General features: G+C 45.4%; 2 protein-coding genes across 4 annotated transcripts in view; one reads left to right on the top strand and one right to left on the bottom strand.

The window, feature by feature from the left end:
• The window catches only part of SLC22A23 (solute carrier family 22 member 23), a 182,934-nt gene that overhangs the window by 116,825 nt on the left and 50,417 nt on the right, over nucleotides 1-15,692 (top strand). For all 3 annotated transcript variants that reach the window (XR_012497347.2, XM_019752356.3, XM_074335281.2), the window contains exon 4: nucleotides 12,268-12,436. Coding sequence is in view for 2 of the 3 variants with exons in the window: in XM_019752356.3 (XP_019607915.3) it covers nucleotides 12,268-12,436 (169 nt within the window). In the remaining variant the exon portion in view is untranslated. The remainder of the gene's footprint in view (nucleotides 1-12,267; nucleotides 12,437-15,692) is intronic.
• PSMG4 (proteasome assembly chaperone 4) overlaps nucleotides 1-15,692 on the bottom strand; it is an 82,962-nt gene that overhangs the window by 7,746 nt on the left and 59,524 nt on the right. The gene's annotated exons all lie outside the window — the stretch shown is intronic.

Consider the following 15,692-nt stretch of genomic DNA (forward strand, 5'->3'; position numbering starts at 1 on the left):
GTCCCTAAAGTCCCAGGGCAGTACCTGGCTGAGAACTAGTACTCTATAGTGTCAAATTCCTCCTCCCACCATGCCCCCATGTGCAGAAAATTCAAAGGCAAACACATCATGGAACAAGTTATGTCAGAAGCAAGATGGCCCTGGGGCAAGATGGTGCTGGACCTTAGAACATCTCAGACCCTTCCTCTGCTGCTGCTGAGGATACACCATTTCTCTTGCATCGGGAGCAAAACCACTTACTGATCCCTCTGGCCAGTATATCCTGTCATCATGGACCCGTTTCTTGAAAATCCCTTCCCCGTTGCTGGCTATCTGACCCTTTGTTTAGTTGGCTGATGTTGTTAGGTTGAATATAGCACAGAGGGGTTTCCTGATTTGGTGGAGGAGAGAGCTAATTTTAACTGCCTTATGTCACATCAAGTTTGACTCTTGTTTTTATTGTAATCTCCATTTAAAAATAAACCAGAAGCAATCCAAGTGACTTGTGTTCTCCAGAGGCAACGTAGTAAACCCCGGAGTGCCCCAAGCTTGGAATTCATGTCTTGCTTTTGCTACCAACTAACTCTGTGACCTTATTTTCCCCTTCAATAAAATGAGCAGGTTGGGTGAGGTTCAGCGTTTGCAGCCTGGCATGGTGTGGCCAGACCCTGACCCTAGTCATGTTTTGTGTGACCTAGACAGTGTTTTATTTTATAATTGAATTTAAAGGCCTGTAAACTAGGCAAGCACTGGGTGATTTGCCACAGGCCCCGCCCCTCACACCAGGTCCGCTTGGCACACTTCTTGTCTGCCAGTCATTTGACTCCACCAGCCCGGGTGGTGGGCTCTGAGTTGCCTTTCAACTGGAATAGTTTGAGAGTTGGATTTCTTTGCAACTTCAGGTCTTTTATGCCTCTGACTGCCTTGCCCTTTAGGCATTGGAAGAACTATTTTCTTCAATGGAAAATAAAAAAATCACATGTCTGGTGATGGGGAAAACAGCAAGCGTCTAGTCACTCCAAGGCCAGTAGGCCAACGGGTGTTATAAACTGTAATGTAGCTTTGTTTTGTTTTATTTTTAATATGCTAATGCTACATTTGGAAAATTAATTATGAGGTCTCCAGGTTAAGATGTGTGAGACTCTCTCTACCTATAGTATTCAGAGCACTGGTTTTCAAAATGGGGTCCCTGAACCAGCAGCATCACCTGGGAACTTGTTACACATGCAGATTCTGGGACCATGCCCAGATCACCTGAGTCCATCTCCAGGGGTGGGGCCCAGAAATCTGAGTTTTGTCATCAAATAGAATAACGTGGCATCTAACTCCTAGGGTTAGGGAGGATTAGATGATATAATATTTGTAAAGTCCACTACATTTGGGAATCATCAGTGTCACTGCAGGGCTCTTTAATACAGATGGCTGGGCCCAACCCCAGTTCTGATTCAGGCCTGAAGAACAGCCCTAGGAACATGGTCCCAGGGGATGATGCCGCTGGTCTGGGATCACGCTTGAGAACCACTGTTCCACACATAATCTCCACTATGTGATAAGTCGTCAGGGTGAACTTAGGGACATGAGAAGGGGTAGGGATTGCTATTTTGTATAGGGTGGGCAGGCAGAGCTTCCCTGAGAAGGTGACACTTAGGCAGAGACCTGAAGAAAGGGAGGAGGGAGCCATATGACTCTCTGGGGAGGGTGTTCCAGGTACAAGGAACAGACAGTAAGTGCAAGAAGGAGGCCACTAGGCTGAAGTGGAGTGAGCAAAGGGGAAAGTGGCAGATGATGAGCTCTGCGGGGTAAGGGAGGGGTGGAGATCATAAGAGGTGTTCAGTCATCGTGAAAGACTGCTTTTGCTCTGAGTGCAGTGGGAGCCACTGAAAGGTGACATGATATGTGAAATTATTCATTACCCAGACTAATCATCACTATATAGTGCTGCCTCTTCTGAATTAACTATGTTTCTGGGTAAAGAAATAGCCCTCACTGGTGAATCAAAGTTCTTCTTTAGGAAATAATTCAAGGCGAAAAAGAGTGCAGAATGAAGGGTAGAATTAGAAAATCAAATCCCCATTTTGCACCCCCTAATGAAATAAGTGACATGGGCGGGCATTGATCACTAGAGGATGCTAAAACCAGCAGGAAAAATGTTGGTGAACGGCTCCAGGATGGAAGGTTCAGACGCCTGCACTTGAATCCTTGATTCATCTCATAGCATCATTCTAAGTCGGTGTGCCTCCTAGGGTGCTGTGAGGTGAATACCAGACCCAGCCGTGAGCTGTCACATCTGGCTTCTGCAACAGCACAGTGCCCTGGGGGGGAAGGGATGGGGAGGGCTCTAGATTGAAGGAGACTTAAGAGATGTGCAGCATATGGATCTTGTTTGGACCTGATCTTTTTATTTTTAAATACAACCATAACGGAGCTTTTTTGAAGGAATCTGAATAATTTGAGCACAGACTGGATATTAAGTAATATCAATTACTAATTTTGTTAGATGTGATGATGGTATTGCCTGTGTAAGAAAATGTCCTTTCTATAGAGAGACATACATTTGTATTTAGAAGTGAAATGACATGATTTCAAGAATCCGATTTAAAATATTACAGGAAAGAGTAAAAGAGAGAAAAGAAGCAGAAGAACCAAGAGAAGCGAAACACTGATAATTGCTGAATCTAGCAGATGGTACATAGGTGTCTTCCCTCTTCTTTGTGAATATGTGAACTTTCAAAAGGAAAGGTTTGTTAAGTGCAGATGCAAGAGAAGATGGGAAGATAAGAAAATAAGAAAAAAAGAAAGGCCTTGTTTAACGATGTTGTTAATGATTCTTCCTTATTTAGGAAAATTATGCCAAAGAGTGAAATGCATTTACTATTGCTAGATGTTACACAGTAACGATAATATGAACTCATGTGGAACGATATTCTACTTATCATAAACTCCACCCCTAATTTCCTGATTGCTTGCCAAGCTCATAAAATAACGACAATATTGACAGCACTGACGATAAGAAATAAAAATTGAGTAATCTTACCTGCCCTCTGACATTTGGGGAGCTGAGTGCATGCTGTTGGAAGTAATTTAAGACTATTCCATTCAGCTACACTCCTGAGCTTTCACATCTGAAGGCCTATGAGGCTTCCATTTGCTTGGATGCATAATTTAATTATGCAAATACGACTAGTCAGTAAGTGTGATTTTGATCCATAGAATGGATCCTACTGCAGAAAATGAGGGTTGAGAAGTGTTACTTTGGAACTGGTGTCTGGAATACCTGGATAGTAATTTCTAACGTTCTGTTGCCCACTGTGCATCCCCACTCCTCTGCTGCAGGCAGGAAGTGTCTTCAAATGGAGTCCCTAGTTGGTATGGCCTATTTCCTGCGCCCTGCCAAAATCTAAGCCTTATGGAGGTGAAGGCTCCTCTCTTTGCTCAGCCTCTTCCTCAAAGCCTAGGATAGTGTCTGGCACACAGCAGGGACCCCTGCTTCAATTTCTACCTCATTCCTTCCTTAGCCGTTTGATCTTGGACAAGTCGTTTAATCACTCTGAGCTTTAGGATCTTGTATAAAAGGAACACTAAAAACAAAACCTACATCATAGAGTTGCTGTGCAGATTAGATGAGTTGAACGCATGAAAAATGCCTCCTGAAATGTTTGGCCCACAGCTAGTGGGAGTTGTTACTTAACCAGGTACTGGAGACCTAATAGGTACTGAGCAGGTAACTAATTTGGTACTTCTGCTTTTGAGCATTAAAATGTCCATGTCTACGTATCTAGCAGAAGCTGGAATGTGATTTATAGGAAATATTTAAATTTTCGTATTTTTTATTTTCTCTTTTTCTTGATGGAGAAAACAGCTTTTTAGAGTCTTCCTACCATTCCTTCAGGTTGGCAGGTCCTAAATTAAAAGGAAAAGGCAGTTTCCCCTGGGAAGGGAAGATTTGGAGCTGTTGTGATAATAGCAACCTTTTACAGTCAAGCCCTAAAATGCTATTTGAGTCTACATGACTGGCTATTTCAGGCCTTCATGCTATAATAAAGAATTCCACAATCACATGTCCAGAGGTCTGTTTTTCAGGATTCCTGGGGCCCTGTGTCCTTGGCCAGGGCATTAATTATTGAGTGTCGCATTCGCTTCCAGGCCCAGTTTTGTTTGTGGCTGGAAGGAGAGGAAGTGCAATAAAGAGGAGAGAGGCCCACAGGTGTCCGAAGACGGGCTAGTTAGCCAGCCATTAGCCAGCTGAAGCTTTCTGGAGGTGTTCCCCTTGCTGGGTGAGACTCAAGTAGCTCAAGAGCCGCTTGGAGGGGCCTCTAGTGGCCTCATGTGGGCATCCGCAGCCCTCAGGCTGAGCTGGAGTCAGGCTGGAGGAAGCCAGTGCCCAAGTGAGTCAGGTGGCATTGCCAACCCCCTGGTCTCCCAGAAGACAGTGATGGAGAAAGCAGGGCAGTGGCTGCAGTGTGCTTCTAAGCTATTTGACTGATAATAGAGGAGGACTGTGGGAGGAAAGGGACAATGGCTCAGTTTGAAAGGACGGTGAGTTTAGAAAAGTGGCATGTATGGATGGTGTATGTCCTGTGCCACAGGGCTGTGCAGCTTAGTGGCAGTGGCCCAGTCAGCCTCCGTGTGGGCTTGCCCCTTTGTGGGGCGGCTGAGCCACTCAGCAGTGCCCTGTATTTTGATGGATTTCTCATTTGCCAGGCCATTCCAAGAATAGTGTTTAATTGCGGTGCTTGAATACAGTTTGGGGAGACTGTCCTGTCCTGAGCCTGTCTTGTCTCCCTCCTCCAGTGAGCTCATCCTGTGTGGAGAGGTATCTTGGGTCCAGCCCGAGTGACCTGGGGCAGTACCGCTAGGGAAACTGCAAGGGCTGGCTTTTCTCATCAAATAGAGTGTGCGAGAGAAGTGTTTTGAATCCTTACTGAGCTTATGAGGAGCAGTGTGTGTTTTTATCAGCTTAGAGGCTTGTTTTTCCTCAATTCAGACCTTTCTGCTTCTTTCCTGGGAATCTGGTCTATGAATTTGTGAGGAGGGAAAGGTGGGTCTGGGCATAGGGCTCATGGCTAGAATGAAACACTGCAGGGGAAGTTGGTGGCAGGAAGAGGGACAGCTGTGCCTCACCCTCCACACTGTGCCCTCACAGCCTCTGGAGGTCAAAGCCCCTTACCCAGAAGAGATTCTTCTTTCCAAGTAACCTCATTAGCTTTCCTTGAATAGCGGAGGCTATTGAAAAATAAGAATCCTATTATGTGGAGCTTGTACACCGTATCATTTTGTCGGTTCTGACCAAGTTTTCCCTAAAACACAGGATACTTTAGGTCCCATATGAATTCACTGGAGTTAGTCTCTTAGCGAAATAAGCCTACCCAGAGCCTCACCAACATGGCCTGAGGTCTGTAAGGACATCAGCAAATGGGAAACCTTCCATGGAGGTTAGCTATGCATCACTGTGCAGTGGGGAAGATTATTATTTACTTTATAGACCAGCAAACAGGAGTGCAGAGAGGTTGAGTGACTTCCTTGGCGTGAAAGAGCCAGGGAAGGACTTTCTCCCGCAGTTGGGGCCTCCGCCTGTCCCCTGCAGGGCACATTCTTTGTTCTCTGGTGTAAATATTGTCAGTCAACTGCATATTGCTTTGGTACTAGCCAACTCTGATCCAGAAAAATCCTGCAGGCTCGTTTTAGAGAAGCTAGGAACGCTTAGTGATGCCAAGAAAACAGACTTCAGCACGCATACACAGTTTTCAAATATACATATTTAAGAAAGAATAAGAATTGTGTTTTATTCACTTACCTATTATAGAAGGGATGGGAAATGTCTTTTCCAAAAATGTTTTTAATTAATTCCCAAATCCAGTGCACAGTTAGTATTTGGGGGGGAGGGGGAGAGGGGTGGTAAGAGAATGTTACAGCCTTATTCTCTGACTGGCACATCTGGCAGGAGTGCCTCAGACGTGAAGCATGGATGAGTTCTGCCAGCTCACACCAGCACAGAGCTGTCCCTTGCCTGGAAGCTTCAGTGTGAGCGTCTCACTATGTAACACGCGCTGGTCCAACTCTGCCACCCTCAGCCAAGGGGTCCTGACATGCAAATCAGCTGTGCCTGCTGGTGCTGAGAGGGCACACATCCATGATAGGCTCAGCTTTATATGAACAAGGGGTCCTTTTGTAAATAAATAAAGTTGTGTGAGCAAGGAGTTTCTAAAATCATTATTTATCATTGAATACCAGCAAAACTGTAGGCTTTCAAAATCCATCTGACTGAGCATGGGTGACAAAGAGGGAATAAATGAGAAAACAGAGGCGTTGGTCTCCACCAAAGGAGGATATTTTGCATGTTGAGGTTCTTGGTGGACATGCTCTGAAGTGTTTCCCAGAAGGACTTTGTTTTTCTTTCTAATAGTCACCTGACTTCTGGGTTCCTCTTGTAGCACCTTCCAAATACACAGGTTCCCCCCGAGGTGCCCTGTCACCAACCCACAGAGTTTGTAGATGCCACACTCTAGAGCTCCTGCTTCAGAGGTGACAGTGGAGCTGAATTCAGATGATAGAGCAACTTGGACCCACCCTTGGGGCTACACACCCTTACAACCCTTCATTCAGACCTCGTGGTTAAGTTCCGCTAGTATTGCTTTGATGCCATCATTTTAATTGGGAGAGTGTTTGAAATTTATCCCATATGCATATTTAAGGCCTCTTAGAGGCTCTTTTTTTTAATTAAAATTTATTGGGGTGACAATGGTCAACAAACTACATAGGTTTCAAATGTACAATTCTATAATACATCATCTGTATATCACATTGTGTGCTCACCACCCACAGTCAGTTCTCCTTCCATCACCATATATTTGATCCCCTTTACCCTCTTCTACCACCCCCCTCCCCCCCTTACCCTCAGGTAACCACTAAACTGTTGTCTGTGTCTATGAGTTTTTGTTTGTTTATTTGTTTGTCTTGTTCCTTTGTTGCCTTTAGTTTTATATCCCACACATGAGTGAAGTCATATGATTCTCAACTTTTTCTGTCTGACTTATTTCACTTAGCAAAATAATCTCAAAACCCATCCATGTTGTCACAAATGGCAGTGTTTCATCTTTTGTTATGAGGTTCTTTTATAGGATCATGGAATTTCCAAGCTGGATGGGGCCTTGGAAAGATGTTTCTCTCCAAGGTCCTTTTCAGATTGGCCCTCAAATTCCTGATGGGGAGGTATCGGTGGGACAGAGCACCCTCTCCCTAACCGTTGCCCTCCCAAAACAAAGACAAAAGGCATCATGGCATTTTCTTCTTATTGTAGAAGTTACAGAAATCCTTTCTGAAGGTAAATCTCATGTGTTGCCCCTGACTCTTCAGCTTTCTTCTTTCTGCCCTGCTCCCCTCTGCTAAAGGACGCCTATGCTGCATGTCCTCGCCTATTCTCAGTGCCATTGCATCGTCTAATCTGGGCAACCCGTCTAAGGGCCATCTACATACTTAGCAGAGAGAGTAGAAGGGTGCCTGCCACCTTCACGGCTTTTCACTTAGATGCCCCCTTGAGCTTGGCAGTGTCCTGTGAGGCTGGGGGACTGGGTCCAGGCCAGACTGGAAAAAGAAGCAGGGTTGGGAGGTATCAGACCCTACTGGCAGCACTGTGGGAAGGCACAGTGGCCAGCAGGACAAACAGCTTATGAGACAAGATTTCATGGGGGTCCTGTGTGACCTGGTATGGGTGCAAGATGCCTGACCTCTGTATCAAGGCTCAACCAGAGAAACAGAACCAGGAGGAGATACGTAGAAAGAGATTTTCTGCAAGGAATTGGCTTACACGATTGTGGGGTCAAGTTAGGCAGATCTGAAATCCGTTGGTCAAGCTGGCAGGAAGGGCAGCCTGGCAGTCGGGAATGGGGTACAATTGCCGTCTACAGGTAGAATGTTTACATCTTCCTCAAGGAAGTCTCAGACTCTTTTTAAGGTCTTGCAACTGATTAGGTCAGGCCCACCTAGATTATCTGAGATAATCTACCTTAGTTAAAATTAACTATGGACTTCAATTATAGCTATAAAATACCTAGATTACTGTTGATCGAATGCCTGGGGACTGTAGCCTAGCAATGTTGACACTGCAAACTGACCCCACTCCCTCCTTTCGAGGAGTGATTATTGGGCCGACTAATGACCCCTAGGCTTCAATGCCTCACTTCCGTCAGGTCTTCTTCCTCTATCACCTGAAGTGACTGGTCTGGGCAGCACTACTTTCTTTTCCTCCAAGAAATTAGTAAGAATCTGAAACCTTCTGAAAAGCAAATCTTCCCAAAGTTATAATCCTCTAAAAGATCTCCACTCCCAGCACCACGTTTCAAACAGAAACTGCAGAGGGGCTTTGGGGCTACTCCTGCACCCTAGCTGCTCAGACTGTTGTGGTCATGGTCCCTGTTTTGTTTTTCAGGCCAAATGCCTCAGTTAAGTCTTAATTGTGTGCTATTTAATTCTCATAGCCTTCAGTAATTTCTCTGCTTATCAACAAAGTGTATCACGCTTGTAAGAATAACTTTTAAGCCTTCTCCATTAAGGTGTTAGGGGAAAGGTAATTTTAACAATGGGAATTTTTGTTGTGGTTTTCTTGGATTCACTTAGTTCTGTTTTTTTAATTGATGAATTTTTTCTAGATCTAAGAGAATCTCCATGAAATAAAATATAATGAGAAAAAAGAGTGTAGACTGTCATTGTAGGCTATTTCCCTTTTTCAGTCTTTTTAGAACAGTCCTCAGTCCTACCCTGAAATTCACCAGATCAGGTGAATAATAAAGAGGTCAAGTGAGATCAGAGTGACTTGGCAATAATTATGTTATTGTATATGGTAACGATGCATAATATTAATACCTACAAAAGCTAACATATAGCATTTAGTGTATTCAGGCACTCTAAGCCTGTTTAATGCTCACAACAGCCCATTTTACAGATAGACTAAACTGTGGCACAGAACTCCTAGATGACTGAAGCAAGATCATAAGCTTGTAAGTGCTGGGAAAAGGATTTAAATCCAGACTGTCCGGCTAGCACTATGTGCTAGACACTTGAGATATTTTTATGTTTGAATCTATGGTACATCACCTAAGATGATATTTTTTTGTGACCTTTAATTGTTTTACATAACAGTGGGGGGTGCTGCCCATAAGTAAAAATCTACTAAGATAACTTGAGGTTGACCCTATTGGCAAAGAAAGTGGCTCTAACAAATGTTGTGACACGGTGTACACCCTGGACCTTCCACAGGGGCTGCTGACCAGCTGGCAGTTCAGAGTGTCCGGCTACCTGTGGATAACCTTTTCCACACAACCCAGGTCCTGAGCGGGTGGCTGGGGACAGCATTCCCTGCTGGTGGCCGGCTTTGCCGCCTTCCAGGATCAAGCGCAGTGGCCCTGGTCAGGTGGCTCCAAGCATCTCCGAAGTGTGTGAAGCCCCCGACTCTTCAGCTTTCACACACTTCTTTCACCCCCTGCTCCTGTTTGCAGAGCTGGGAGCAGGCCCTTCCTGGGCAGAGAGGCTCCACCTGCAGTCCCCATCCCCTCCTGCCGCATGTGAGGACTTATTTGTGTGTTCTGGCTTATTTCTTCCTCTCTTCCACCTCAGAAAAACTGATTTCTCATCATCCAAAAGGAACATATGATTAATGGCAAGCTTGAAGTGCCTGCGGTTCTGTGATAATTGCCTTTTTTAAAAAAAAACATCTTTATAGCCACCTTCAGAATGTAGTTGATTTCAGGCAGTTTGAAAAGAATTTCTGTTGAGTCAAGGCAAAAGGTCATTATCAGCAAGTGTCATACCTGTGTCCTTTCATCAGGTCGCTGTGTTTTTCCATTGCCCCAGCAGGAATGTTGAAACACCATAAAGCTGCTGGAGTACTCTACATTTTCCTACCTGATGAAATAAGTAAAATCTCTGCTGGATTCCTACCAAAGCAGAAGGAGTGGAGAGGTCACAAAATGATTTTATTTATTCATCTCTCATAGATGTGTGTCTGGGAGGCAAAAACATTGCTCCTGCTTTGGGTGATGCTTTTGGTTTGGGGGAAATATAGTTAGCCAGTGCTTCTCAGCGAGTTATCTGGGGATCTTGTTAAAATGCAGGTTCTGATTCTGTAGGTCGGAGTGGGGCCTGAGCTCTGCATCGCTAACGAGCTCCCAGGTGAGGCGGATGCTTCAGGTCCAAGTGGTGAGGAGTTAGAGGACCTCTCAGACCACTTATAAGCGAGGAACAAGAGCAGCCCACAGAGGATAAACTACAACAATGGAATCATTGCCATATCAACAGTAATGCTAATATGTACCAGTCACAGCATCTCATTTGCAGCCAAGGGAGAGTTTGCCCACAGGAATGATTTTCCATCCACAAACCCGGACGTCTCTTCCCTCGGAAAGGCGTCTCCTGATCCTGGTGTGATTGTACATAATGTAGATTCGTGTGTGGGATTAGACGTCCCCAAGGGTGTCTGTGGTGAAATAATTGTAGTTGCAGATATTTTCATACTTACTGTATCACAAAATTAAAGAGAAAGGCCGTGACAAGAAAAATTGCAAGCTATGGGCAGCACCTGTTGTGGCATCATGAAGCATGATGCTACTTTGACATTTCCTCTCTGACTTTGTTTAAAGGTTACCTGCGGGCCAAGTGCTAAATTTTCTCATCTGGTACTAGCTGATGCCGAGCTGGAGACACTGAACTTACCCAGCCTAATGCCGCTTTCTGGTTTCCATAGCAGCAAATCTACTGCATGCTTAACCTACAACTGGTAGTCTTTTCTAAAGAGACCCCAGCCTCTCTATTATTTCTAAGAGCCTCAGTGCCAGACCTGGGGTGACTCCTGGAGCCCTGCTGGGAAGTCATCTTTTAAGTGAACCTGGCCTGTGCATTGAGAAGGACAACATCACCATCAATGGCCAGGAGACGGCTGTTCAATCCTGTTTTCTTTATTAAATGGCAAACATTCTTTATACGCCATATTCAGTGAGGCCAGGTTTGTCTCTCACTCACCGATAGCTAGGATGATCTGTTTGTTTGTGGCAGAGCAGAAATGGAAATTCTGATGACTTTATGATTTTTTCCTACAGACGAGCTGGTGTATGTATTTGCTGGCGTGATGTCCTCCCCCTGTTAGGGCTGATTCTATCCTTGTGGCCAAGTGTAGTTTGTCTGTTCTCCCCTCTAATCTGCTCCCCTTCTTACTGCTTTTCAACCTCCTACTTCAGCTCTGGTCTCTAGACAATAAACAAATAAATTTACATGCTCTATAGGAGAAAAAATATGTAAAACCCAGCTGTCTTTCTAGTATTGAGGACCTTCATTATAGGAATTCATGTAGTACATCTGTACTGGTAGTCACTTGGGTGCTACAATTTAAGGTTTTGTGACCATCTTTTTATCTCAAGGTCAAATTAAAAGCATAGATTCTTGCAAACAGGAGGGAAACCTTCTGAATGGTGTCCTTCCATTCAGGAGACATTTAGTAGAAAACAGACACTGGTTTTGTTTTGGAGCCATGAAAATGAATCAGACCCATCCCTGCTGGAGGAGCTATCTCCCTAATCGTCACAGAGAAAGGAATGCACAGCATACCCATGTCACAGTGGGCAGGAGAATTCCAGTATGGAGGAGAAGCTTCCGGTGAGATCATTACAACATGATCCGAGTCGGCTTTATTGTTTGGGTTTGTCTTGTTCAGATAGATAAGCTGCAATGCGACTCAGTCTGTCTTGGTGTCACCATTGAGTGGGTTGCCTGGAACTCAGTCCTAAGGAGCCCTGGAGTCAGGACTAGCAGTGACGGTGCAGGTGGGTGGGAGTGAGCAGATGGATGTTCCTGGTGCCCTGTCCCTCGTACAGCATGTAGAAGGAAGAAATGGCATCAGATGGGCATCAGAGGGGACCCAGAGGGGATCCACTCTGCAGGGAGCTCAGCGGCACCCAGATAGCAGAGGACGTAGGACATGTGCTGTAAACACTCTGTCCCCATACAGAGCCGCATGTCCTAGTTTCTGGGTAGACAACTCCGAGGAACAGCATCCTTTTGCCACCGACTTGTTCTGCGACCTTGAGCAATGATCCCCCCCTTCCCAGTGCGGCTGCAGCTCATCTAACTGTAAACGTGAGGATCTCATGTTGACAATCATATAGGGCTGTGGTGGCAGCAGCAAATAACAGCGATTTTACGGTTCTTGGCTGGTTGAGAGGTACACTGGCCCTGGTGCTCCCACGGCGCCCCCAGGCCATGGGGCAGGACGCTCATTTCTCTCTTGTCCCTTCTGTGTTCCAGGAATAGAGCTGTGCCCCCCTGGAAAACGGTTCATGATCACGATGGTGGCGAGCTTCGTGGCCATGGCGGGGCAGTTCCTCATGCCCGGGCTGGCCGCCCTGTGCCGGGATTGGCAGGTCCTGCAGGCCCTCATCATCTGCCCCTTCCTGCTCATGCTGCTCTATTGGTCGTGAGTATCCTCCCCAAAGGCTCTACCACCTGATGCATCTGCCAGCGCTTTCTGAAGGCTGCGTCCTGCCACCACCAGGCAGGAGACAGATGAAGCACAGGACTTAGGCCCCGCTCTCCCCCAGACTTCCTGCTAGTTTCAGCTTGTGTTTTGTGAGGGAATGCTCCCTTTTTTTTTTTTTTTTTTTTGTTTCATTTTTTAAGCATAGTATCTTGGGAAATGTGCAAACATACACGAAGTGTACAGAAGAGTAGAATGAGACGCCAGGTGCCCTTCACCAGCTCCGGTCATCTGCCCTCCATCAGTCTGGCTTAACACCTGCTTGCTGGGTTATTTTGATGTGATTTTCATGAATGGATTTGCAAAGGAAGAATCCTTGTGTTGGGAGGGGGCAATAGGGAGATACTCCAGGAGTGACTTAGAAAAGCCCCCTTATCTCCTGTAGACGAGGGACAGGCAGACTGTAGCCCGGGGGCCCACTACACTGGCAGAACAGCTGCAACAGAGGCTATGTGGCCTACAAAGCCGAAAATTTTTATCTCTTTGGGCTCTATTTTCTGTAAGTACTTAATATTTACAGAAAAAAGTTTGTCCACCCCTGCTCTAGACAAGTTCAATAGGACTGTTAGGGCCATGTGTGACTTTTCATTTTTGGCTTGTTGACTTGATGGGGGAGAAAAACACCTACGCATGCTAGTCTGGGGGTATGACCTGGGAAACCAGATGTTTTAAAACAACCCAGGGGTTCATGTGTAGCCAAGGTTGAAAACCACCACACTTAATGCAGGCTGCTTCCTAGGTGGTATTATTATATATAACTCTTTCCCACTTTTAGTTTGATATGTAGGTTCAGCCCGATCCATCTGGCATAATCCCCTCCATCAATTGTTTCTTAATGATTTTAGCAGCCATTGATAATCATAAGAATTTGTGAAATGCTGACTTTCTAATTCTGTTGTTCTTTCTGCATTTATTAGTGATGATCGAAGAACTTTTTCTTACCAAGTTTTTAGTTACCCTGAAATATAGTTTGTATAGGAACGGCTGTATGGACAATTACTTCTTTCCTTTTATTTATCACTTTTTAGAACAATGAATAATAAGTTAGTATCATAGTAAGTTTCATAGGCAGTCAATGAAGTGCTTTTTTTAGTAGTGATTATGAACCCATGAGTTCTTATATTTTGTGTATTTCCATCCATCGTAGATATTAATTATATTCAAATTATTTAATATTTGGGCAGTGAGTGTCCCCTTTAAGTTGTATCCTGTGTCATTTTGACATGAATCCAGTATTTCTTTGATAATTTCCTTACTTCCAAGCCCCCCAAATGTACCAGCCTATGTTTTATATTTTCTGTCTCATACCTGGAATTAGTCATTTCTTAGCAGGAGAGATGTTTAGGGGAAAAAATGAGTGTGCTACCTTTTTATAAATAACTCTTAAATTTCCCTTCCCTCACATTCCCTCTCCATGCCAACACCCTTACTTCCCCCAAGGAAGTAGAATCTATACACGTACAAGATACTGCCATGTAGATTATACATACTGTACTGTGTTTCTGTTGTTCAGTCACTAACGAAAACCAAATGTCTGGCAAGAAGTCAGTCAGTTGTGTCTCAGCTGGGTTCATTGGAGCAGAGAGGGCATTAACGGGGCCTCCTTTTCTAAGGTGCCAGGGAGGGAAAAAAGCACCCACCTTCTAACTTCATCATGCTGGGTGCCACCACCACACAGGTAGTTGATCCCCCAGCAGAGAAATCAGGATGAACGGTGAGCAGAGTACAAGTGCTTTTTCCTCAAGGGCCTGACTTTTGCTGACTGTATCATAAGAACCTCAGCAGCAGCGGGGAGCCAGCAATAACGGATGAAAACAAGGCCACTCGCTCGGGAGGCCCCTCATCACAGCAGCTGCCCAAACTGCGCTGTTCTCCCAGCAGCTCTGCCAGCCTTCCCAGCCTGAGCTGGGACATCACAGCCCCTCCCACAGAGCCCTGCATGTTTCAGGACATCCCGTTCCCTCCAGCAAGGTCTTAACAGGCAAGGAATGAAATCGCTTCCCCAGAGCAGGACAGAGTGGGCAGCTCTTCCACTTATCATCCAAGGAAGCCTTTCCTGTTCCTTCCCTGGCCACATCCGGAGCTGGGCTGTGCTTGTTTTGGATTTCGGGGCATGTATTTATTTAACAAATATTTGTATCGTGTTTACTCTATGCCAGATGCAAAATGCAAGCACTAGACAAAGAGTAGATCATTCAGTCTTCGTATTTCATCACCCCATTGTATAGATGATAAAACTGAGGTCGCCCAGCTGGCCCTTAAACCCAGGCCCACTCTTACCGCATGCCATGCTGCCTCCTGCCTTCCCTCAGCTTCCATCCCTTGTCCCACTAGGACGCTTGCCCTGGGAGAGGAGCCCCATTGCCCTACAAGATCCTCTGTGCCTTCTGGCATCCTCCCACCCACCTCCTCTCACTTTCTGACCTGCACAGCCCCCAAGGGCACCAGTGCTGTGCTGTCTGCCGACCCCTGGAGGGGCTGGAGGCCTAGGGGGAGGGCACAGCCTCTTGGAGATTCACAATCCTATAAGGGCAGACGGTGTCTCATCACCTCCAGGCTATGAGTGTCAGCCCAGGCTCTGCTCCCACCTGTCCCAGGTAGGAGGACACCTGACAGGGAGAAACGGCAGAGAAGGGTTTCCTGGAACAGGTCTGGGAGCCTGTCCCATGTGGCAAAGGGCTGGGGTTGTCTTATTTTTTTATTTAGAGTTAAAAAAGAAATTAGGGTTTAATGACAGACAAGGTAAGATGTTCATTTATTTAAATACATTGGAAAACCTAAGGGAAAAAAATTATTTGAAACACACAATTATAAAAACAACTTTATGGTGAAAATGGCATCCAGGGTACTTTGATAAGTAAAATATGTGTGTGGACCGACAGATGGACAGGTATCCTGAGGCACTGATACCACGTAGTTGCAGCGCTAGCACCTCAGTCTAGGGTAGACCTGCGATACTCGTATGTGTAACTTCTATGGTCATTGTCATCCTTATTTTTATTTGTATCCTTATTTAAGGTCTGGCCTACAGTGAGTGCCCACTAATATTAGCTACTGTTATTACTATTATTATATCACCTCTTAACCTGTGTGGAAGCCTGGGTGTAATGGGGGCAGGTAAAGGAAGTCAGTAGTGAGAGATGCGTTATTGCACCTTTGCCTACCATCCTTGAAAGGCTCCATAAGAATTATTGGC

The sequence above is a fragment of the Rhinolophus sinicus genome, chromosome 14 (assembly GCF_057876585.1).
Source record: "Rhinolophus sinicus isolate RSI-liver-muscle chromosome 14, RSI-T2T, whole genome shotgun sequence".
In the NCBI taxonomy this organism is placed as follows: domain Eukaryota; kingdom Metazoa; phylum Chordata; class Mammalia; order Chiroptera; family Rhinolophidae; genus Rhinolophus; species Rhinolophus sinicus.